The sequence below is a fragment of the Zalophus californianus genome, chromosome 1 (assembly GCF_009762305.2).
Source record: "Zalophus californianus isolate mZalCal1 chromosome 1, mZalCal1.pri.v2, whole genome shotgun sequence".
Taxonomy (NCBI): Eukaryota; Metazoa; Chordata; class Mammalia; order Carnivora; family Otariidae; genus Zalophus; species Zalophus californianus.
This window is the reverse complement of record NC_045595.1, coordinates 214098829-214122057: the sequence shown is the minus strand read 5'-3', so window position 1 is coordinate 214122057 and position 23229 is coordinate 214098829. Positions and strand designations below refer to the sequence as shown.

The following is a 23229-nucleotide window of genomic DNA, read 5'->3' as shown; positions in this document are numbered from 1 at the left end:
ACTTGCTCATACTGTTGCAGTAGGCGATTGAAGTCTTCATCACTTCTGCCAGTGTGGCTTGCTGCTGTAATTGTCTCCCCCTCAGCTGGGTCCCTGACGGGGGAAGTCACTACCATCCCATGTTACAGATGAGCAAACTGAGGCTCTGAGAGCCTCAGTGAGTCAGTTGTGGGCCAGACCTTAAGACCTTGAGGCTGGTTTAGGACCTTACGTGTAGCCAGTTTTGAGTTCATGTATTTGTGGCTCCGACCACATCTCTGCTGAATGGTAAGGACCTTGAGGACAAAAGCTATTTCTGACGCTGCCCTTTCTTTCTTTCTTTCTTTCTCTTTCTTTTTCTTTTTCTTTCTTTCTTTCTTTCTTTCTTTCTTTCTTTCTTTCTTTCTTTCTTTCTTCTTTCTTTCTTTCTTTCTTTCTTTCTTTTTCTTTCTCTCTTTCTTCTTTAAGATTTTATTTATTCATTCGAGGCACAGAGATAGAGAGAGAGAGAGAGAGAGCATGAGCAGGGGGAGAGGCAGAGGGAGAGGGAGAAGCAGGCTCCCCGCTGAGCCAGGAGCTGGACGTGGGACTTGATCCCAGGATCCCGGGATCATGACTTGAGCCGAACGCAGATGCTCAACAATCTGAGCCACCCCAGCGCCCCTGAAACTGCCTTTTCAAGAAGCCTTTGTAGAATAAACAGAGACCACTTAAATGAGAAGAAGCAAAGGCTGTTTATTCCAAGCTGGCTATAATAGGGGGTCCCCCACCAGCACCGGGTTTGGCAGAGACTCACAGCAGGGGAGGGTGAGAACTTCTAGTGGAAAAAGAGAGGCTCGGGTGGGCCCCACGGGGGCTGTGGTATGGGTAAGCTACACATAGCTACCTCAAGGCGGGGCTGCCCATGTGATTGGTTAGGGGTTAGGGAAGGGGTCCGTTGTTGGCCAAGTCCCGGCTGTTTGGGGCTGATGGCTTCCAGGCTGGCTGGTGTGGAGGCCACCTGCAGGTGGCTCGGCCAGGGTCTGCTTGTGTATACAGCCTCTCAGGGTAAATACAGCAGGTGCAGCGAATGTGTGTCTAACTGATTAATTTGCAGAGCTTCATCACTGTGTGTGTTCTAACCATCTTGCGGTGGCTCTGACTTTTGTAGACTTGGTCACTCCTCATCCCTGCATCCAGCAGGAACGTTTCCAGGGAGGTACAAAACTCTCTGCCCGTGTTAACCTTGGAAACCCTCCAACTGTGTGTGCAGACTGCAGACAAGGCGTAGGTGGAGAACTGGATGAGGATGACTGAGCATCTGTGAGCAAATCCTGCTCATCTGTATGGGCTGGAAGGGCAGGGGTGGGGCAGGGGGAGAACAACCAGGAAGGGGCTATTCAATCAAACAATGGAGGGAGAGGCTCTCCCTGGGATTAGCCAGATTCGAGGTTCCCCTGCTGCTAATGCACCCTTATTGCCTGTGCCCGGGGCTCAGCCAGGTTGCAGCATGTTCTGGGTGCTGGCAGCCTCTCTGGGGGTAGACCCGCGTGTCCTGAATGAGAGGCCAGACCCTGGTGGGGCCTCAGCTGAAACCACCGGCCGGTCCCAGTGTCTCTCAGCGTTTTGAGGGTGAATTTAGGGCCCAGTGTTTACTTAGAGCCTCACACGCTCCAGGGACCCCGACCAGACACAACCCCACAGTGCTGGCCAGCCCGAGGGCTCGCCAGAGTCGGTCCGGTGCACAGGCTCGCCCCCCAGATGCCCGTCTCCTCGCTAGAGTCGGTCTGGGACCCTGTGCCGACACACACAGCTGCTTCCAGGGTGACCGCTGCCCTTGGAGGGCATAGACCCTTCTCCCGCGAGCACCCCCACTGTTGCTGCACGGAGCGGCTGCGTTCAGCGCATGCTCAAGCGTCCCGTCTCCGCGCTCTCTGCGTGCACTTCGTAACATAAGTAATAACAATGCGAATGTACTGCCCCCTCCTCACAGCGCCTCCCAGAGGTCATCGGATGGTGTCCTCCCGACACTGTTCAGGCCCCCCTCCCGCCCCACTGGCCCCCACGCTGTGCACACGCTTCCACCTGACCGAGATCAGCAGTGTGCCCAGTGCAGGCCGCTCACCTCCCGCCCGCCCGCCGTTCCTCCACCGCGAGCGCGGCCACATCCGCGTCGTTGTCCTCTCCCGAAGGACCTCAGTGTCCCCTGCTGTGCCCAAGCCTTGCTGCTGACCTGCTCTGTACCCTGCAGCCAGTCCCTGGGGACGGGCAGGTGTGCTCTCCGTGGCGCTCCTTGGGTGCTGTTGGCCAGGCTGGGCGGGTCCGCGGTCTCCAGTGCGCTCGCTGCCCCCTCCTGTGAGCCCTGGGGACACAGCCCTGCCAGGTTTCCTGTTGGGGGCGTTTATTGGGTAGCGAGAGCGTCTAGCTCCGTGCTGGCCGTTCTGATTCCTCCGCCTGGCCCCCGGGGCCTGAGGGCGCTCAGCCCGCCCCCTCCTTGTGCGGCAGCCCTGCAGCGTGCTCAGGACCGGTCTCTCCCGGACTCGACCACACGCCCGCGGCTCACTTTAGATGCCGTCTTGTCATTTCTTCTCTGTACTTGGGTGCCTGTCCTCGGCACTCCTGTTTCAGAGACAGTTTTCCTTTTTAAATTCCCTTGATTTAACGGAGGAAAATGTGCTCAGAACAGCAAAGGCCCTCCTGTCTCAGAGCTCCTCTCTGCCACGGGGATGGCCACCTGCCATTCTCATGCTGCTGCCCGACTCTGTGCTTCTTGCAAAAATCAGGTTGTTGTCCTCAATGTCAGCCCCCCCCCCCCCCAGAGGCTGGAAGTGACCCAAGACCCCCACACCCACTTGGGCCACAGCCCTTGTTGCTTCAAGGAAGATCGCTGGTTTGACCCCTAATGGAGGGTGTCCCTGGGGTTTCTGGATCCTTCTGTGGGCTGCCTGAGAGCTGTGGGCCAGAGTCGGCCCCAGCCCCTGGGGTCTGGTCCAACGTGACTGCCACGGCGGCCATGTGACCCAGGCCCCTGAGGGGGAGCGATGCTCCCTGGCCTCGTTGAGAAGGAGCTCTCCGCTCTGACTGGTCACTTGCTGTCCTTGCCCACATTCGGAGAGCGGAGGGCTGGGTGCCCTGACTCTGCCTGAAGGCCTTAGGGGTCTTCCCAGGGGCAGGGACTCAGTCACATCCTCTGTGCCACACCAGCCTGGGTCAGGTGTGGAGGGGATGAACTTAGCACGCAGGGCACCTGCAGGCTGGCAGACGCCCCCAGATATTAGCCATCTGCCGTTGCCAGCAAGGCGGGGGGTTGGAGCCAATACAGGCAGGGCAGGGTGCCCGGTCCACAGGGCCAGCCAGCATCTCTACCTGCCTGGGATGGCTGTGGTCCCCCGGGTTTTGTTGGTGATGGTGACCCTGCTTTGAAGATCGTTTGCCTTGGTAAACCACACGGACCAGTCAATGGCTGACCGAATTTCCTCCTACTTGGAGCCCACCGTTAACCCGAAGTGGCGATGTGCGCTCCCGGGGGAGAGTCCGGATTCCCAGGGCCCAGCACCTGTGTGCTACAAGCCACTCCTGCTTTGGGGCCGGTCACTGTCTCTGCCCACAGCCTCCCTGTGAGCGGCGGACACGCACCTCCACGGCTGTGGCTGCAGACACGGCCGCATTCGAACACTTCTCTGGCTGGGCACTAGATTTCCCTGGACTGTCCCCTGCCACTTTCTACCCGGTTCACTTCAGTTGGGCAGGTACTGATTTAGCAACTACCGTATGCACTTCTGGGAATACGGAGACGCCACAGTGTCTGTCCCGGACGGGCTGCACACTCGGGAGAGGACACAGGCCACTATGCCCCAAACCAATGCAACGCGGTACATGCCACGAGCCTCCTAGGCTGTCACAGCACAGGAAGACCTTGAGGACCCTGGTCACAGGTCTCTTGTCCAGGGAGGCTGCCCCATCCTGGAAGGGCTCCTCGAATCAAGGGACCTTGGCTCCTGTTGGGAGGGAGGGTGGGCTGTCCATGGCAGACCACACTGGGCCTCAGGTCAGCCTCCACTGTCATCACCGCAGGGCCTGCCTACCTTGCTGACCGAGCCCTGTGGGGGACTAAATGTGGGCTCTGGGCCCAGCACCCCCTTGTCAGACCCAGGCCCCAGGAAAGCCCCTGGGCCTGAGGGGGATGGCGCTGGGAAAGGTTGATTCATTCCTGTGTGCCTGGTCATTTACCCCAGGCCACGGCCAGGCATGGGGTGGCTGGGTCGGCCAGGGTCCAGGCGGTGGCCCCGGGCTCTGCCCCAAGCCAGCACCTCCCTTCCAGGAGCCGGGCCCCACAAGCTGGTCCAGAAACAGCCCCTCTGGCCACAGATGCTGCCATTTTCCTTTCCTATCATCTGGCCTCAACTGAGGCCAAGCCAGCCCGTCAGCTATGTTCGATGACCTTGAACTGTAGGGCAGAGGTTCTCCGGGGGCATATCTGCCTCTCTGTGGTGTGTGGGAGGAGTGGTGCCCAGTTCCAGGGCGGCCTGCAGGTCACACCAGAGGCCCCACCCTTCCACGGCATGGGGGACACGCGTCACGGAGCCCCACTGAGAGCATAGGGCATGCCACGCTTGGTGGTCCCTGGACTGGTGGAGCCTGGCTCCCGCTTGCGTGCACTCCCTGGGGCCAAGGCTGGGACCCATCCTTCCTCTCTCCCTCTCGCACGCCCAGCATAGCGCGTGGCCATCGACTGGGACAGTGTGCCACGGAATGTGCTTGTGTAGCTCCTTCTGGGCAAAACCCGGGGTGGGGGGGTCCGCAGGTGCATCGTTGACCCTTGGGGCCTCAGTTTCCCCACTGGTAAAGGGGAAACTCATCGGGGCCCGCTTAACCCACCTGTGGTTTCCCTGACACAGACCTGCGCCCCCTGGACATCCTGGCAGAGGCCATCCCTCCACATGGCGCCGCGGGCGGAATCAGGGTCATGCAGGCCCACGGCGTTCGAGGACTCCAGCTCTCAGCCGCCGCTCCCCACGCCTTGAGCTTCCCTGCGTCGAGGATTTTCTTCCGATGTGACCTCTTCCCTGAAGAATTTTCAATCGTCATAACCTTGAAGGTTCCCAATCTTCCCCCGAAGGTCAGTGACGCTCTTTACTCCTGTTTCTGCGTTACACCCTCACCGTCCGAGCATGCTGCCAGCCACTGCTCCCGGGCTCCAGGGTCTCGTTGGGGGGGGCGGTCAAGAGTGGCCGCCCTGATAGGTAGTGAGGTCCCCATCACAGCGACTGTGCAGGCAGAGCTCTGGGACCATTTGCTAGGTGTTTGTCCTGGTGATTCCTGCAACCATAATTTTTCTGGTGGGCTGACCTGTCAAAGGCTAGGCATAATGCTTAGAGTTCCTAGTTTGACATCTTTCCCCGGGAAAGTAGGCAACCAAATAATAAGAGCACACCCTTTGGGATCTGATTACCTGTGATTTGCAGTCCCATCCACCCCAGACGCAGCTAACATTCCCGTCCCCCCACTCGGCTGGACGCCCCTGAAGGTGGGGGCCCATGGTGCCCACCGCCGCTTCCCCGTGGGGCCGGGACCGTGCCCATCACGGTGTGTGACCACGTCAGAGCCCTCAGTTAAGTAAGGAAAGCTCTTCTGCCCTAACACGGAACCTCCTTGTTCATTTGCTCTGGGGAAGGCGACGCTGCCCTCCGTGCCCTGTGGACATCTGCTCTCGAAGGCCCTCTCGTTCGTGCCTTCGACTCTGCTGAGTTTGCTGTTCCAGTCGCTGTGTTTCCTCTGTTCTGTAATTTCCATTTTCTTCTGTCTTATATAAATTCCACTGCTCAGCCTAAAGCCTCCATCTTGTCAGCTACTGTCCTGAGCACAACTCTAGTATTTGGTCACAAGGACTCCATTCTGTGGACGACTTCCACGTGTGTCCTGCCCGAGGAGTAGCTCTGCTGTCCCCTCCCTCTTTCTCTTTTCTACCACGCTCAGTGGTGCTCATGTAGAACTGATGTTTCAGGAACATCTTTTACCCCAGGGCCTCCACAGAGGGTATGAAATGCAGCGCGTGTGGTGCACACATTCTATCCCAGAGGTCACACTGCCCAGGGGACTCAAATTATATCACTCGGGAAGCATCTTTTATACAAGTGGCTTTATTTCTGTTGTTTTGAGCACATTTTGTTAATGAAATAACACTGACCTTATTTAAATAAACGTATGATAATTTTAGAAACATATCTTATACCCATGCATTTACAGAGTATATTGAATGAAGGACAATGTGGTGAAACCCTCATGCATGTAAATAACACTGTGGGTTTTCGCATGCATATAAGGGCTATTCTAAGAAACGTTTCTAAACATGTGCCGCCAAGGAGTGGTTTTTTTTTAAAGTTTTTATTTAAATTCCAATTAGTTATGTACAGTGTAGTATTAGTTTTAGATGAACAATGCAGTGATTCAGTACTTCCGTACATCAGGACAAGTGCACTCCTGACTCCCCAGCCCCTATTTCCCCCATTCCCCTGTCCCCCTCCTCTCTGGTGACCACAAGTGTGTTCTCTAGAGTTGAGTCTGTTTCTCGGTTTGCCTCTCTCTCTCTCTCTCTCTCTTTTTTTTTTTTGGTCCTCTTGCTCATTTGTTTTGTTTCTTAAATTCCACATATGATTGAGATCATATGGTATTTGTCTTTCTCTGATTGACTTATTTCACTTAGCATAATAATCTCTAGCTCCATCCATGTCCTTGCAAATGGCAAGATTTCATTCCTTTTTAAGGCTGAGTACTATTCCATTGTGTATATATGACATCTTCTTTATCTACTCATTAGTCAACGGACACTTGGACTGTTTCCATGGTTTGGCTACTGTTGAAAATGCTCTATATACATAGCTGTGCATGTATCCCTTCAAATTAGTGTTTTTGTATTTGGAGGGTAAATAGTAGTGCAATTGCTGGGTCGTAGGGTAGCTATTTTTAACCTTTTGAGGAACCTCCATACTGTTCTCCAGAGTGGCTGCACCAGCTTGCATCCCCACCAACAGTGCACGAGGGTTCCCCTTTCTCCACATCCCCGCCAACATCTGTCGTTCCCTGACTTGTTAATTTTAGCCATTCTGACGGGTGTGAGGTGGTATCTCATTGAGGTTTTGATTTATATTTCCCTGACGCCGAGCGATGTTGAGCACTTTTTCATGTGCCTGTTGGCCATCTGGATGTCTTCTTTGGAGGAATGTCTGTTCATGTCTTCTGCCCATTTTTCGATTGAATTATTTGTTTTTTGGGGTGTCGAGTTTTACAAGTTCTTTATAGATTTTGGATACTAGCCCTTTATCTGATATGTCATTTGCATATATCTTCTCCCATTCTGTTAAGTTGCCTTTAGTTTTGTTGGTTGTTTCCTTTGTTGTGCGGAAGCTTTTTATTTTGATGAAATCCCAATAGTTTATTTTCGCTTTTGTTTTCTTTGCCTCAGGAGAAATATCTAGAAACATGTTGGTTTGGCAGATGTCAGAGGAATTACCGCCCATGTTCTCTTCCAGGATTTTTATGGTTTCAGGTCTCACATTTAGGTCTTTCATCCATTTTGAGTCTATTTTTGTGTGTGGTGTAAGGAAATGGTCCAGTTTCATTCTTCTGCATGTGGCTGTCCAATTTTCCCAACACCATTTGTTGAAAAGACTGTCTTTTTCCCATTGGACATTCTTTCCTGATTTGTCGAAGATGAGTTGACCATAGAGTTGAAGGTCCATTTCTGGGCTCTCTATTCTGTTCCACTGAGCTATGTGTCTGTTTTTGTGCCAGCACCATACTGTCTTGATGATGACAGCTTTGTAATAGAGCTGGAAGTCCGGAATTGTGATGCCGCCAGCTTTGCTTTTCTTTTTCAGGGTTGCTTTGGCTTTTTGGGGTCTTCTGTGGTTCCATACAAATGTTAGGATTATTTGTTCCAGCTCTGTGAAAAATGTTGTGATATTTTGATAGGAATTGTGTAAAATGTGTAGATTGCTTTGGGTAGTATAGACATATTAACAATATTTGTTCTTCCAATCCAGGGGCATGGAATGTGTTTACCACTTCTTTGTGTCACCTTCAATTTCTTTCCTAAGTATTCTATAGTTTTCAGATCTTTTGCTTCTTTGGTTAGGTTTATTCCTAGGTATCTTATTGTTTTTGGTGCAATTGTAAATGGGACTGATTCCTTGGTTTCCCTTTCTGCTACTTCATTATTAGTGTATAGAAATGCAACAGATTTCTGTACATTGATTTTGTATCCTGCCACTTTACTGAATTCATGAATCAGTTCTAGCAGTTTTTTTGGTAGAGTCTTTTGGGTTTTCTAAAGTGTCATATTGTCTGCAAATAGTGGAAGTTTGACTTCTTCTTTGCTATTTGGATGCCTTTTATTTCTTTTTGTTGTCTGATTACTGAGGCTAGGACTTCCAGTAATATGTTGAATAACAGTGTTGAGAGTGTGTTCCTGACCTTAGGGGAAAAGCTCTCAGTTTTTCCCCATTGAGGATGATGTGGTTTTTTTCGTATATGGCCTTTATTATGTTGAAGTATGTTCCCTCTAAACCTATTCTGTTGAAGGTTTTTATCATGAATGGATGTTGTACTTTGTCAAGTGCTTTTTCTGTGTCTATTGAAATGATCACATGATTCTTATCATGTCTCTTATTGATGTGCTGTCATGTTGATTGATTTGCAAATATTGAACCATCCTTTATATTGAATAAATCCCACTTGATCGTGGTGAATTATTTTTTTAATGTTTTATGGGTTTGATTTGCTAGTATCTTGTTGAGAAGTTTTGCATCCATATTCATCAGGGAGATGATCCATAATTCTTTTAGTGGGGTCTTTATCTGGTTTTGGTTATCAGGGTAATGCTGGCCTCGTAGAATGAATTTGGAAGTTTTCCTTCCTTTTCTATTTATTGGAGTAGTTTGAGAAGAACGGGTATTAACTCTTCTTTAAATATCTGGTAGAATTCTAACACCTAACAAATTAGGTGTTAACTTGTTAGTATATAGTTTTTCATAATATTCTCTTACGATTGTTTGTATTTCTGTGGTGTTGGTTGTGATCTCTCCTCTTTCATTCATGATTTTGTTTATTTTGGTTCTTTCTCTTTTCTTTTCCTTTTTTTAAAGATTTTATTTACTTATTTGACACAGAGAGAGCACAAGCAGGGGGAGCGGCAGGCAGAGGGAGAAGCAGGCTCCCTGCTGAGCTGAGAGCCCAACGTGGGCTCGATCCCAGGACCCTGAGATCATGACCTGAGCCGAAAGCAGACACTTAACTGACTGAGCCATCCAGGCGCCCCATCCTTTCTCTTTTCTTTTTGTTAAGTCCGGCTAGGGGCCTATCAATTTTATTAATTCTTTCAAAGAACCAGCTCTTAGTTTCATTGATCTGTTCTACTGGGGGTTTTGTTTGTTTGTTTCTGTATTATTTATTTCTGCTCTAGTCTTTTTTTAAACAATGTTATTTATTCGAGAGAGAGAGAGAGAGAGAGAGAGAGAGAGAGAGAGAATGAGCAGGGGGGAGAAGCAGAGGGAGAGGGAAAAGCAGGCTCCCCACTGAGCAGGGATACCAGTGCAGGGCTCAATCCCAGGACCCTGAGATCATAACCTGACCGGAAGGCAGACACCTAACCCACTGCACCACCCAGGCTTCCCTATTTCTGCCCTAATCTTTATTATTTCCCTTCTTCTGCTGGCTTTAGGCTTTATTTGCTGTTCCTTTTCTAGCTCCTTACGTGTAAGGTTAGGCTGTGTATTTGAGACTTTTCTTGTTTCTTGAGAAAGGCTTGTATTGCTATATACTTCCCTCTTAGAACCACCTTTGCTGCATCCCAAAAGTTCTGAACTGGTGTGTTCTCATTTTCATTTGCTTCCATGTATTTTTTTATTTCTTTAATTTCCTGGTTAACCCATTCATCCTTTAGTAGGATGTTCTTTAACCTCCATGTATTTGTGGTCTTTCCAAATTTTTTCTTGTGTTTGACTTCAAGTTTCATAGTGTTTTGGTCTGAGAATATGCACGGTATGATCTCAATCTTTTGGTACCAGTTGAGACCTGATTTGTGACGTAGTACGTGATTTACTCCGGAGAATGTTCCATGTGCAGTCAAGAACAATGTGTATTCTGCTGCTTTAGGATGAAATGTTCTGAATATATCGTTAAGTCCATCTGGTCCAGTGTGTCGTTCAAAGCCCCTTGTTTCCTTGTTGATCTTCTGCTTAGATGATGTGTCCATTGCTGTGAGTGGGGTGTTAGAGTCCCCTGCTATTATTGTATTATTATCAACGAGTTTCTTTATGTTTATTATTAACTGTTGTACATATTTGGATGCTCCCAAATTAGGGTCATAAATGTTTACAGTTGCTAGATCTTCTTGATGGATTGTCCTCTTTATTATGACAGTGCCCTTCTTCATCTCTCGCTGCAGTCTTTGTTTTAAAGTCTATCTTCTCCCATCTAAGTATTGCTACTCCAGCTTTCTTTCGATGTCCTTTTGCATGATAAATGTTTCTCCATCTCCTCACTTTCTGCAGGTGTTTTTAGGCCTAAAACGGGTCTCTTGTAGGCAGTGCTCAGTGATTTTTTAACAGCCTGATTGAGCTACGACCCACATACCACACAATTCCCTACTTAAGGTGTGCTACTCAGTGATGTTCAGTGTACCCAGCTTCTGTGAAGCCTTCACTGTGGGCAGTTTGCAATTTGCCACCACTTCAGGAGGAAGCCCTGTGCCCTTCAGCTACCCCACCCCTGCACCAGCAACAACTAGTTTACTTTCTGTCTTATCGGTTTGCCTATTCTGGACATTTCATATAAATGGAATGCATTCACATATATACGGTCTTGCTCCTGGCTTCTTTTATGTAGTGTGTCTTCAAGGTTCATCTGTGTGAAAGCGCTCATCAGTACTTCATTCCTTTCTATGGCTAAATAATGTTCAACTGTATGGACATATTGCAGTTTGTTTATCCATTCATCAGTTGATGGACATTTGGGTCATTTCTACCTTTTGGCTACAGTGAATAGTACATGAATATAAACATTCATGTACATGATTTTGTGTAGACATATATTTTTAATTCTCTTGGTCATATACTTAGGTGTGGAATTGCTGGGTCATTTGGTAACTCTATGATTAACTTCTTTTATAAGCAAGGAGCAGAGGGAAAGGGAGAAAAATCTTAAGCAAGCTCCATGCCCAGTACAGAGCCCAACATGGGGCTTGGTCTCACAACCCTGAAACCATGACCTGAGCTGAAATCAAGAGTCAGATGCTTAACTGACTGAGCCACCCAGGCGCCCCTCTAACTTTTTAGGACCTGCCAGACTGTTTGCCAAGGTAGCTGCACCATCTTGCAATTTCTCCACATCCTTGTCAACACTTGTTATGACCTGATTTTTTATTCTAGCCGTCTTCATGGGCAGTAAGTGGCGTCTCACTGGGGCCTTGATTTGCATTCCCTGATGAATAATGACGTGTGTTTTTTTCATGTGTGTGTTGGCTGTTTGTCTGTCTTTTTGTAGAAATATCTATTCAAGTCCTTTGCCCAGTTTTAATTGGATTATTTTCTTTTTTTACTGTGGAGTTATAAATTCTCTATGTATTTCAAATAGAAGACCCTTATCACATATGTGATTTGCAAATATTTTCCCCTATTCTGTAGATTGTCTTTTCACCTTGGTAGTGTCCTTTTTTAAAATTTTTTAAAAATTTGATTATGTTATGTTAGTCACCATACAATACACCATTAGTTTTTGATGTGGTGGTAGTGTCCTTTGAAGCACAAAACCTTTTAATTTTGATGAAGTCAGATTTATCTTTTTTTTTCTTTTCTTGCTTATACTTTTAGTGTCATAGCTTGGAATCCATTGCCAAATGTGAGGTCATGAAAATCTACCCCAATGTTTACTTCTAAGAGTTTTGTAGCTTTAGTAATTTTGTTTTGGTCTTTGGTCCATGTGAGTTAATTTTTGTACATGGTGAGAAGTAGGGGTCCACTTCCTTCTTTTGCACATGGATGTCCAGTGGTCCCAGCATCCTTTGTTGAAGAGACTATTCTTTCCCTATTAAAAGAAAGGGAATCCCTTTCTTAATCCCTTGTTGAAATCAATTGACTATAGATATATGGGTTTATTTCTGGACTCTCAATTGTATTCCACTGATAAATAAATAAATACCAATTTATTGTCTAACCTTATGCCAGTAGCACACTGTCTCAATGACTAGCTTTGTAGTAAATTTTGAAACTGAGAAATGCAAGTCTTCCAAATTTGTTCTTATTCAAGATTGTTTTGGCTTATTCTGCATTCCTTGCAATTCCATATTAATTTTAACAGCAACTTGTCAGTTTGTACTAAGAAGTTGCTTGGATTCTGATAGGGATTGCATAAATATGTAAATGGGAGATTACTGCCATACTCACATGTCAGCTCTTCTCATCCTTGAACAGAGATGTTTTCCCACGGATTTAGATTTTCTTTAACAAAACAAAAATGATGTTCTATAGCTTTCAGAGCACTAGTTTTGCAGTTATCTTGTTCCTAAGTATTTATTCATTTTATCTAATTTATGTAAGTTATTGGCATACAGTTGTTCATAGCATTTCTCTGTAATCCTTTTTATTTCTGTGAGGCTGACATCAGTGACCCTTCTTTCATTTCTGATTCTCATCATTTGAGTCTTTTCCTTCTCTTTCTCTCTTTTTCATGATCAATGTAGCGAAAGGGTTATCAATTTTATTGATCTTTTCAAAGAGCCCATTTTATTGATTTTTCTCTATTGTTTTTCTATTCTCTGTTTCACTTATTTATGCCCTTTTCTTTATTATTTCCTTCCTTCTGCTTGTCTGCAGTGTGGAAGTTTAAGTTATTGATTTGAGACCTTTCTTCTTTCTTAATATATGCACTTACTAGCTATAAGTCTCTAAGAAGTGTTTTAGCTGTATCCTATAAGTTTTGGTACTTTGTTCTTCACTTTCTTTCATTTAAAAGTATTTTATGATTTCCCTTTTGATTCTTCTTTGACCTTTTGGTTATTTAGGAGTGTGCTGTTTAATTTATGAATCCCATTTTTTTTTCTGTTACTAATTTTTAATTTCATTCCATTGTGGTCAGAGCACATATTTTGTGTTCTATCCATTTTAACATATTGGGGTTTGTTTTATGGCTTAACCTATGTTCTATCCTAGAGGATATGCTCTGTGCATTTCTGAAGAAGGGTATTCTGCTGTTGTTGGCTGAGGTGTCTGACAGATGTCTGTCAGGTCTTGCTGGTTTATAGTGCCATTCTTTATGTCCTTGATCTTCTCTCCAGTTGTTCCACCCATTGTTGAAATTGGGATATTGAGGTCTTCAACTAATATTATTGTTTATTTTTTCCTTTATGTCTGTCAGCTTTTGCTTTGTGTATTTTGGTGCTGTTATTATTTGCATATATGTTTATAATTATTACATATTCTTCATGGATTGACATTTTTATTATTAAAAAAGTCCCTCTTTGTCTTTAGTAACAATTTTTGTTTTAAAGTCTACTTTATCTGGTGTTAGTAAAATATTAATATTTTCTTATGGCTGCTGTTTCCATGATATATCTTTTTCTATCCTTTTACTTTCAATCTAGCTCTATCTTCTACTCTAAAGTGTGTCTCCTGTAATGAGTGTATAGTTTAATCTCAATTTTATCCAGTCTAACAATCTTCCCTTTGATTGTATTAATTAATTCACAATTAGTGTTATTATTGATACATAGTTGATCCTCATTATTCGTGGATTTTGCATTTGCAACTTCACTTACTCACTAAAATTGATTTGTAACCTCAAAGTCAATACTCACTGTGCCTTCACAGTCCTTCGTGGACATGCATAGAGCAGCAAACATTGGGTGTCCCCCCATGGGTGTTCCCAACTGAGGTCAAACAGCTCCACATCTTGTTTCAGCTCATGCTGCAAACAAGTATCCTGTGCTATTTAGTGCCACATTTTCCATGCTCTCGTGCTTCTTATTGGTGATGTCACTGTTTGAAATGGCATCCTAAGTGCAAGAAGGCTATGATGTGCCTCACAGGGAAAATACATATGTTAGATAAGCTTCGTTCAGGAGTGAGTTATGTTGCTATTGGGAAGTGACTTCAGTGTTAAAGTGTCAGCAATGAATATTAAGTATTCACTGTGAAATAATAATGTGTATTGACATACATATATACATTTTATCTGTCCCTGGTTCTTGCTAATATTTGGTCTTTGACACTAGTTCCTGAGATCAAGCTCCTAAATCCCTTGGAATTTCCTGGGTGGTAGGAATGATTTTTGTTATAACGAGGTGATTCTTAGTGGCTGCAGGATGGGGACTACTCACCAGAAAGACCAAGCTTTGATTAGAAGCTTGGTGCTTTCAGCCCCATCCCCATCCTCAGGAAAGAGGAGGGGGCTAGAAATTGAGTTAATAATCAATCATGCCTGCATGATGAAGCCTCCATAAAAACCCCAAATGTATGGAATTCTGAGAACTTCCAGTTTGGTGAACATGTCCACATGCCAGGAGGGTGGTGCACCTCAATTGCACGGGGAGAGAAGCTCCTTTGCTCGGGACCCCTACAGACCTCACTCTCTATCCCTCCACGTGGCTGTTTGTCTGTATCCTAAAAATATCCCTTGCAATAAGTCAGCAAAAGGAAGTCAGCTCTTTTCCTGGGTTCTGTGAGCTGCTTCGGCAAAATATTGAACCCATGGAGGAGTTCATAGGAACCTGTGATTTGTAGCCGAGTCAGACAGAAGTTGTGGGTAACTGGGCCTCTACTGCTGGCATCTGAAGTGGGGCCAGTCTCATGGGTCTGAGCTCTTAACCTGGGGTTCTGCACTAGGTTAGTGTCGGAATGAAACTGAATTTTGGGACACCCAGAGGGTGTTAGAGAGCTGGTTGGTGGGAAAAACCCACATACCTGGTGTCAGAAGCATTACAGGTGAAGGAAGACACTGCGTTTTTTCCTAGGCACACATAAAAGGAGGCTCTATATTGATCGGTTGATGAAAATGGGACCAGGGCACACAGGAAGCTAACTCTAGTTCCCATAGGAGCGATGGGTCAATATTTGCTAATCCAGCGTGTGAGGTGGTTTTCCGTAACACGGTGGCAGCCGGTGGTATGAACGGGCGGCAGCTGGATCTTGCCGGTGGCTTCGCTGTCTTGCTTCCTCTGTGTCTCGTGTCTTTTGTGTGTGTTCCTCTCGTCCTCCTTTGGTGCACTCTTTTGCACTTAGCGAATATTTTCTTAAGCAGCATTTTTATTTCTTTAATGATTTCTCACCTTTTTTTTTTTTTTTTTTTAGTTTTTCCTAGTTTTGCTCTGGGGCTTCCATATGTTTATTTTAACTTAGCAGAATCTGCTTCCGATTTACACTAAGTCAATTCCAGTGGCGTAAAAACATGCTCCTTTTGTACAGAGCTCCATCTTGTCCCTTCGTGGTCTTGCTGTTACATAAACTCCACCTGTCATTGTTAAAAACCCTTCAATGTATTGTTATAATTATTACCTAATATGCTTTTATGACTTCTAAAAAGCTGAGAGAAGACAGGAAAGCAAGTATTATACTTCTATAATATACTCGCCTTTTTATCGTTTCTGGTTCCCTTCACATGTTCCTGTGGATCCGAATTGCCCCCCGCGGTCATTTCCTCTGCCGTACACAGCTTTGCCCCCCCTCGCCTCCCTCGTATTGTCTAACACATCACGTCACACCACGGGCCCCGCAGTGCAGTACGTGCGTCCTGTTGTAGGCAGCTGCTTTAGTCAGAGAAGCAAACGATGTAAGACTCAGTGAAGGAGAAAAACATGGATCCACACCTTCTGTTGTAATCACATGACCACCTTGACTGGCATGTTTCGCGTCCTCCTGTGGATCAGAATTCCCGGCTGGGGTCACTTGCTTTCAGCCTGAGGGGTTCCCCTCAGTGTGTTTTTATAAGGTGGGTCTTCCAATATCAAAATCCCTCAGTTTTTATTTATCTGGGAATGTATTTGGACTCATTTGTAAAAAATAACCTTGTTGGATGGAGGATTCCTGATTGACAACTTATTTGGAGTGCATTGAGCTTCCTGGATGTGTAGATTAAAGTTTTTCAATAGATTTGGAAGGTTTTAAGCCATTAGTCTTTGAGACAATAACATTTCTCCACTGAGGACTGACTATCATGCGGCCCCCAGGACAGCCCCCAGTCCCACCCATTAGAGGACAGTGAGGCTTTCAACCCTGAATCCCACTGGCCCCCAACAAGCCCTTGATGGAACCCTGCAGCTCAGAGCATCACCAAGGGCCTTGCCCTTGCCCCTTCAGAGACTTGGCAGAGTATAGTAGCCGAGCGTCCATGAAGACATGAGGGACCATGCCAGATGCTGTGTACTCACCAGGTCTCAGGTGCGGAACCAAGCACAGGGGCATGAAGCGATGAAACAAATGCATTGCCCATTGTGGTCATTCCTACTGTGCTAGCCCGCATCCACGACCGTGGCCCCTTCTGTGAGCCAATGTCTGCTCCCAGGACACTTTCTTCATACCTGCCCCGGGGCTCACTCCTGGGAGACACATGCCCCATCAACACCCACTACAACCAGCAGCATCAACCCACGGAGTGCATACTGCCCCATGGCCAGGCTGGCTCAGCGTCGTCAGCCCTGTCCACAGCTGAGCATCTCTCCCTTTGCTCAAAGCACAGATTCTAGGATTACTCTACCCTCATCCCTTCCCTTCGGTTAGAAGAGCACCCCCCTCCATGGGATGGAACACAGATTATCACTTTCAGAAAATCACCTGATTTCTGTGGTCTCTATGAAAGCATCAAAGCATTTCTACTGTCTTTCCTTTGGGGACAAACACAGGTCAGGATATAGCCTGAACTCCAATCAGGAGCCTCACAAGCCAGCAGCATTCAGACAGTAACCCAGCACCGGGAAAACAGCACAACACCGAACACCAACAAGGAAGGGAAGGCTTCACTAAGCCTGTTGTTGGGACAACACACACTCACGGGGGGTATAAAAGCCAGCAGCCTGAGCACCTCACACACACTCACACACTCACACTCACACGCACACCCTCCTCCAGCCCCACCACCCCCACCATGGCCGCGTCCACCCTGTCCGTCTGCTCCAGCGACCTGAGCTACGGCAGCCGCGTCTGCCTGCCCGGCTCCTGGGACTCCTGCCCCGACTCCTCCTGGCAGGTGGACGACTGCCCAGAGAGCTGCTGCGAGCCCCCCTGCTGCGCCCTCCCCTGCTGCACCCCCAGCTGTTGCCAGTCCAGCGGCTGCACCCCTGTGAGCTGCAGGTCCAGCCCCTGCCTGACCCTCATCTGCACCCCCGTGAGCGGCGGGTCCAGCCCCTGCCAGTCAGCCTGCACCAGCTCCTGCCAGCCCTCCTGCTGCAGCTCCTCCCCCTGCCAGGAAGCCTGCGGTGCATCCGTCTGCTGCACCCCTGTCTGCTGCAGGCCCGTCTACTGCACCCCTGTCTGCTGCAAGCCCGTCTACTGCACCCCTGTCTGCTGTGAGACCTCCCCCTGCTCGGCCTCCTCATGCTGCCAACAGTCTAGCTGCCAGCCCTCCTGCTGCAGCTCCTCCCCCTGCTGGGAGGCCTGCGGTGCGTCCGTCTGCTACAAGCCCGTCTGCTTCACCCCTGTCTGCTGCGAGGCCTCCCCTTGCTCAGCCCCCTCCTGCAGCTGGCCCAGCCCTTGCTCCTCGTCCTGCTGCAGGCCTTCCTCCTGCGTGTCCCTGCTCTGCCAGCCCGTGTGCAGGCCCGCCTGCTGCGTGCCCGCGTCCTCCTGCCAGCCCAGCTGCTGCCGCCGGGCCTCCTGCGTGTCCCTGCTCTGCCGGCCCGTGGGCTCCCGCCAGGCCTGCTGCGTGCCCGCCTCGGCCCAGAAGTCCTGCTGCTGACGGGGCCCGTCCTCCCATTACTAGTAAGGCCAACTCGTACTTCCACCTGAAATATTAGAGGCCTTGAGTCCAGTCTGGGGTCTCCTTCTGCCCCAGAGCACCCACCTCAGCGAGCAAGGCTGAGCCCTCACTGTCTGGCTGGCTCCCTGGGCAGCTCCAAGCTCCCCCCAGGCGCTATGTCCCACCCAGCCACCCCCTCGCCATCCTGGCCGCCCTGAGGTCACTTTGTCCTGCCCTATGCGAGCGACCTGTCTGTTGATGAATAAAGTCATTGTCAATCCTTCTCCAAAGGCCTCGAATGCTTGTCTCAGCAAACCCCAGGGAAGGGTTTGGATGCCGCACGTGGGCGGGGCTGCATCCTGCACCCGCGGCTGGGCCTTCTGTGGTTGTTGTCCCCCTGCAGCCTCCAGCACAGAGAAACCTGCCCACCTGGGAGACCCCTGGCCACCTTCACCAGTGAGGGACACAGGGCCACCTGTCCAGCCCCTGAGCCCTACATCTCAGGGCTGTGGAGCTTTGCTCGGGACAAAGGAGAGCCTGTTTAATAAAGCCTCTGCCTTGAAGTCATGAAGGCTGCTCCAGGACTGGCTTCGGGCAAGATGGTGGCAGCCACTCTCCAGAGACCCTCCGCACAGGGGCGGGACTTCCCTCCACGGGGGGACACCGGGAGCGTGAGCGCTGTGTGCGGGGATGACTGGAGCCTGTGTCAGGCAGGGTTCTCCAGAGTAGCAGCCGACAGGATGTGCACATATGTATAACAGAGACACTGATTTTCAGGAATTGGCTCATGGGCCTGTGGAGCCTGGCACGTCTGAAATCTGCAGGGCGGGCTTCCCAGGGAGAGTGGAGATGCTGCAGCTTGAGTCAGAAGATGGGGTGCTGGTAGCTTCCCTTCCTCCTGGGGGGCCCGCTCAGCTTCTACGTCCTTCAGCTGATTGGGTGCGGCTCACCGGCTGAATGGCAGATAGCCTGCTTCACTCAGAGTCGACTGATTTAAATACTAATTTCATCTAAAAAATTTCTCAGCAACATCTGTGCGCGTTTGACCAAACAACAGAGCACGATGGCCTGGCCAAAATGACACATAAAATTAACTGTCACAGGGACCAATGGCTAGGGGGAGAGGGGTATTGGGAAAGCTGGGTCTCGCTGGGGACTCGACTCAGGAATTCAAGTATTGGAAGAAACAGGGGGGAGGGATTCCCACTGTCCCTGCAGGCTCAGAGCCGGGCAGGTGCCTCCCCTGAAGGGTGCAGGCCTTCTCTGGCCCCCAGTGATGGCCCCCAGTGAGGAGGGGCCTTGTCTGGGATGCCTCACACACCCTCTGGTCACATTCGAGAGAAACCATGCAACATTGTGATGTAGGAACCCGAGGTCAGAAGGAAGCCAGTGTCCCATGGACAGCGTTTCCTGGCCCAGAGCACTGTGACTCCAGGGTGGTTAGCTGGCTAGTCGCCCAGGATCCCCGTGGATGCTGACACGGCACCTGCCTGAGCGTGGTACAGGGCGTGTCCTGTCCCTTGACTTGGTCCTGGAGCCACGTCCCCCTTGTGTGAGCTCGGCTCTGTGAACGGCCACACCCGCCCACCTGGCCTCTGGCCTCCTTGGCCCTGTCTGAGCCGGGTCATCTTCAGCCCACCCACTCCTTCCATGCCGGGGCCTCTGTGGCTCCTCCCCCTCCTCCCAGCAGCATTGCTCTGCACACAGCCCCACAGAGCCCCGGAGAGCCCATCCTGCCCGCACAACAGACCCTGTCTGTGTTTGATGGCACCTGCCGAGTTTGAAGTCTCCGCGTGGCCACCACGGCTTTCTGGAATGTCTGCCGCTTCTCGCTCACCGTCTTCTTCTCTGGTGCCTCCTTGTTTGGGGGGAGAAATGGTCCTTGTCTTGGGAAAGCCTCTGTGGGCACGTGGAGGCCTCTGATGGAGGCTTCTTCCCTCAGAGGATGAGGGTTTGCTTCTGTCCAGGCTGAGGAGCTGCGACCCGGACACCTCAGCTCCGTTCACACTTTGCTTTGGCGGGCTGCCCAAGAGGAGCGGTCTGGGCTGCGGAGTGGTCGGGGAGCAGCGGGGGAGCTCACGGGGACACTGATCCCCATGCAAGGCCGAACCCTCGTGGCCTGATCATCTTCGGGGTTTTGATTTCACCTTGCATGTTTTGGGGGGGACACAAACATTCAGTCTGTGTCAGCTGGGTCCCTTCCTCAATCTGACCGGTGCCCCTATGAGAACAGGAGGACACAGACACACACGCTGGGACGGCCGTGTGGACACGAGGGAAGACGGCCGTGTCCACGCGGAGGAGAGAGGCCTCCGAGAGAGCCAGCCGGCGGACACCTTGATCTCAGACTCCCGCCTCCGAGGCTGGAATGTCTGCTGTCCCAGCTGCCTCTCCGGTGCTCTGCGGCTGAACAGACGCGGCCAGCCCCGCTTGGGAGACCCCGTGCTGGGCACTGTGGTCAGCAAGACAGATAAGGTCACTGCCCGCGAGATGCCTACATTCTAGCATGGCTGCAGGGCTGCATGGCGGGGGTCACAACGGACCCAGGCGGCAGGTGGACGGGATGATGCCCTCTCGCCGTCAGGGAGTGGGAGGCTTGGCTCAGCTGGAGGCTGAAACCCCAGGAAGAATGCCGTAGGGGAGAGTGTGCAGACGGCCAGCTATGAGGGCAGATGTGGGGCGTTCTCGGAGCGGACAGTCCCGCAGAGCTGGGGTGCGCGGTCCCAGGCACGCAGCCAGACGGCCGATTTCAGCCGTGTCTGTCTTGAAGAGCCTGACGGACGAAATGACATGGAGCGATCGCGGGAGGCGCCGGGTTTGATTTGTTCCGTGGGAAGATCCTTTTGGCAGCATCGGGGTGAACGGGTCTCAGTGGGAAAGAACTGGCCACTCTGGGGTGCAGGAAGGGGGTGCGGTCAGCGGGCTGACAGAGGGCAAGGATGGCCAAGACACCAAAGTGAGCCAAGCAGGGAGGACTCGGGTGGCTGCCCAGGTTCTGGCTCGGGAGCCCGGTGCTCCGGCCTGGTGGCTCCTTCCCACAGAAAGACCCCGGGGCAGAGCTGGGTTCGGGGGAGCGTGGGCGGTATGTGCACGTGTCAGGATGTGTGGCCTGGAGCGAAGCACCTTGGGACAGACATTTAGGAATCTCCCGGATACTCAGCACTGCTTACGGGCGGACGGCGGTGGCCGCCCTGGGGTTACCTGGCCCTGGCCCTCCTCGAGCTTACACCAGTGACGCGCCCAGATCCCCAAGTCTATGCCACAGAATCACCAAAGTCTCCGAGAATCGTCCTGCATGGTCAATGCTGCTTCCGAGACAGCTAGGACCCGCTCCCCCCGACGGGCACTATGCTCCCGTGAGAGCAAGAGAAAGACCCGCCCCTGCCTCCCTCCCAGGACAGCCGTCTATGCCCTGGGACCCTCCTGGGACCCTCCTGGCCATGCCTTGGTCCAGGTGTGGGTGTGAAAGACCAGCGATCCAAAGACTCCTGATAACATCAGGGGTCTCAGTACACCGCCCCCCTGCTCCTGCCCAGCACATGGCCTCTCCGCCAAGGGACCTGACATCCTCCTCAGCCCTCCCTGGGGCAGCAAGAGCCGGTCTGCGCCTTTCTCCGCCATAACCCTGGACCCTGCACAGCCACAAGCAGTCCCCACGGGCCACCACGAACATCTCCCACAGAGTCATGGACACACATTTCTCCTGGCCCACGACCAGGGCACCTGCAGGTGGACGGCCCCGCACCAGATTCCCCGAGGACCAAACCCCAGTCAGGCGGTCATCAACCTACCTCCGGGCCACTGACTCATCTAGTTAGGCTTCCTTGGCCTGTGGGAACCCCAACAAGGAAGGGGACATGTGAGCCTCCTGTGGGGACAACACCAGGCAGGGGTGGATATAAAAGCCCTGGCATCCCCAGGCACCTCACACACACACACACACACTCACACTCACACGCACACCCTCCTCCAGCCCCACCGCCCCCACCATGGCTGCGTCCACCCTGTCCGTCTGCTCCAGCGACCTGAGCTACGGCAGCCGTGTCTGCCTGCCCGGCTCCTGGGACTCCTGCCCCGACTCCTCCTGGCAGGTGGACGACTGCCCAGAGAGCTGCTGCGAGCCCCCCTGCTGCGCCGCCCCCTGCTGCGCCCCCAGCTGTTGCCAGTCCAGCAGCTGCACTCCCAGTGGCTGCACCCCAGCCTCCTGCCTGACCCTCATCTGCACCCCGGTGAGCTGGGGGTCCAGCCCCTGCCAGTCAGCCTGCACCAGCTCCTGCCAGCCCCCCTGCTGCGAGCCCCCCTGCTGCACCTCCAGCTGTTGCCAGTCCAGCGGGTGCACCCTCCCCTGCCGTGCGCCCCCCTCCTGCCTGACCTTCATCTGCACCCCCGCGAGCTGCGCGTCCAGCCCCTGCCAATCAGCCTGCACCAGCTCCTGCCAGCCCTCCTGCTGCAGCTCCTCCCCCTGCCAGGAAGCCTGCGGCGCGTCCGTCTGCTGCACCCCTGTCTGCTGCAAGCCCGTCTGCTGCACCCCTGTCTGCTGCACCCCTGTCTGCTGCAAGCCCCTTGGCTGCACCCCTGTCTGCTGCAAGACCTCCCCCTGCTCAGCCCCCTCCTGCAGCTGGCCCAGCCCCTGCTCCTCGTCCTGCTGCAGGCCTTCCTCCTGCGTGTCCCTGCTCTGCCAGCCCGTGTGCAGGCCCGCCTGCTGCGTGCCCGCGTCCTCCTGCCAGCCCAGCTGCTGCCGCCGGGCCTCCTGCGTGTCCCTGCTCTGCCGGCCCGTGGGCTCCCGCCAGGCCTGCTGCGTGCCCGCCTCGGCCCAGAAGTCCTGCTGCTGACGGGGCCCGTCCCCCCCGGGGCCAGCTGGGCTCAGGACCCACCCAGTGACGGTGGTCCTCCCAGCCCCCCCTCAGTCCAGTCCTGACCCCAGGACGGGGTCCCCCATGTGTCCACTCCCCTGACCTGACCTTGACCTCCTAGCTCCCAGGCACGCTGACCCCGCTGCTCCCCGGGAGGTGCCTACACCTGCTCTGGTCCCCTGTCCTTCCCTCCCAGTTTGTCTGCTCGGGTCCCTTGGCCTCAACGGCCGACCTGTCAGCACCTCCTCGGGCACCCCAATAAAGTCACTTCACCAACGGATCTGCTTCCTTTCCTCTGACCCTCATGGGGGCGGGGGGATCCCAGGGTTTTGACCAGACACTGGTCTCCTCCCGCCGCGAACATTTCTAGGAATGAGGGACTGAGAAATGGCGCAGGGCAGGGGCCTGACTCCTCTGGGCAGGGCCCCGGGCTGGGAGCCACGCCCTCACCCAGGACGGTCAGTGCTGCTGGGCCCTGCGT

General features: G+C 51.5%; 3 protein-coding genes across 4 annotated transcripts in view; all 3 read left to right on the top strand.

Annotated features, from left to right (window-relative positions):
• The window catches only part of TSPEAR (thrombospondin type laminin G domain and EAR repeats), a 162938-nt gene that overhangs the window by 104532 nt on the left and 35177 nt on the right, over window positions 1-23229 (top strand). Inside the window, exon 2 of the mRNA XM_035728722.1 lies at window positions 4857-5077. Coding sequence (XP_035584615.1) covers window positions 4857-5077 — 221 coding nt within the window. The remainder of the gene's footprint in view (window positions 1-4856; window positions 5078-23229) is intronic.
• On the top strand, window positions 17089-17895 carry LOC113917341 (keratin-associated protein 10-12-like). 2 transcript variants are annotated; one of them, XM_027585073.1, is made up of 2 exons: window positions 17089-17575; window positions 17699-17895. In XM_027585073.1, exons 1-2 carry the CDS (start codon window positions 17089-17091, stop codon window positions 17893-17895), a joined length of 684 nt encoding a protein of 227 aa, XP_027440874.1. The 2 variants fall into 2 exon arrangements, with proteins under 2 accessions (XP_027440874.1, XP_027440873.1); XM_027585072.1 differs by having other exon boundaries at window positions 17089-17895.
• LOC113917246 (keratin-associated protein 10-12-like) lies at window positions 21885-22727 on the top strand. The gene has a single exon (XM_035728724.1). The coding sequence runs from the start codon at window positions 21885-21887 to the stop codon at window positions 22725-22727; it is 843 nt and encodes a 280-aa protein (XP_035584617.1).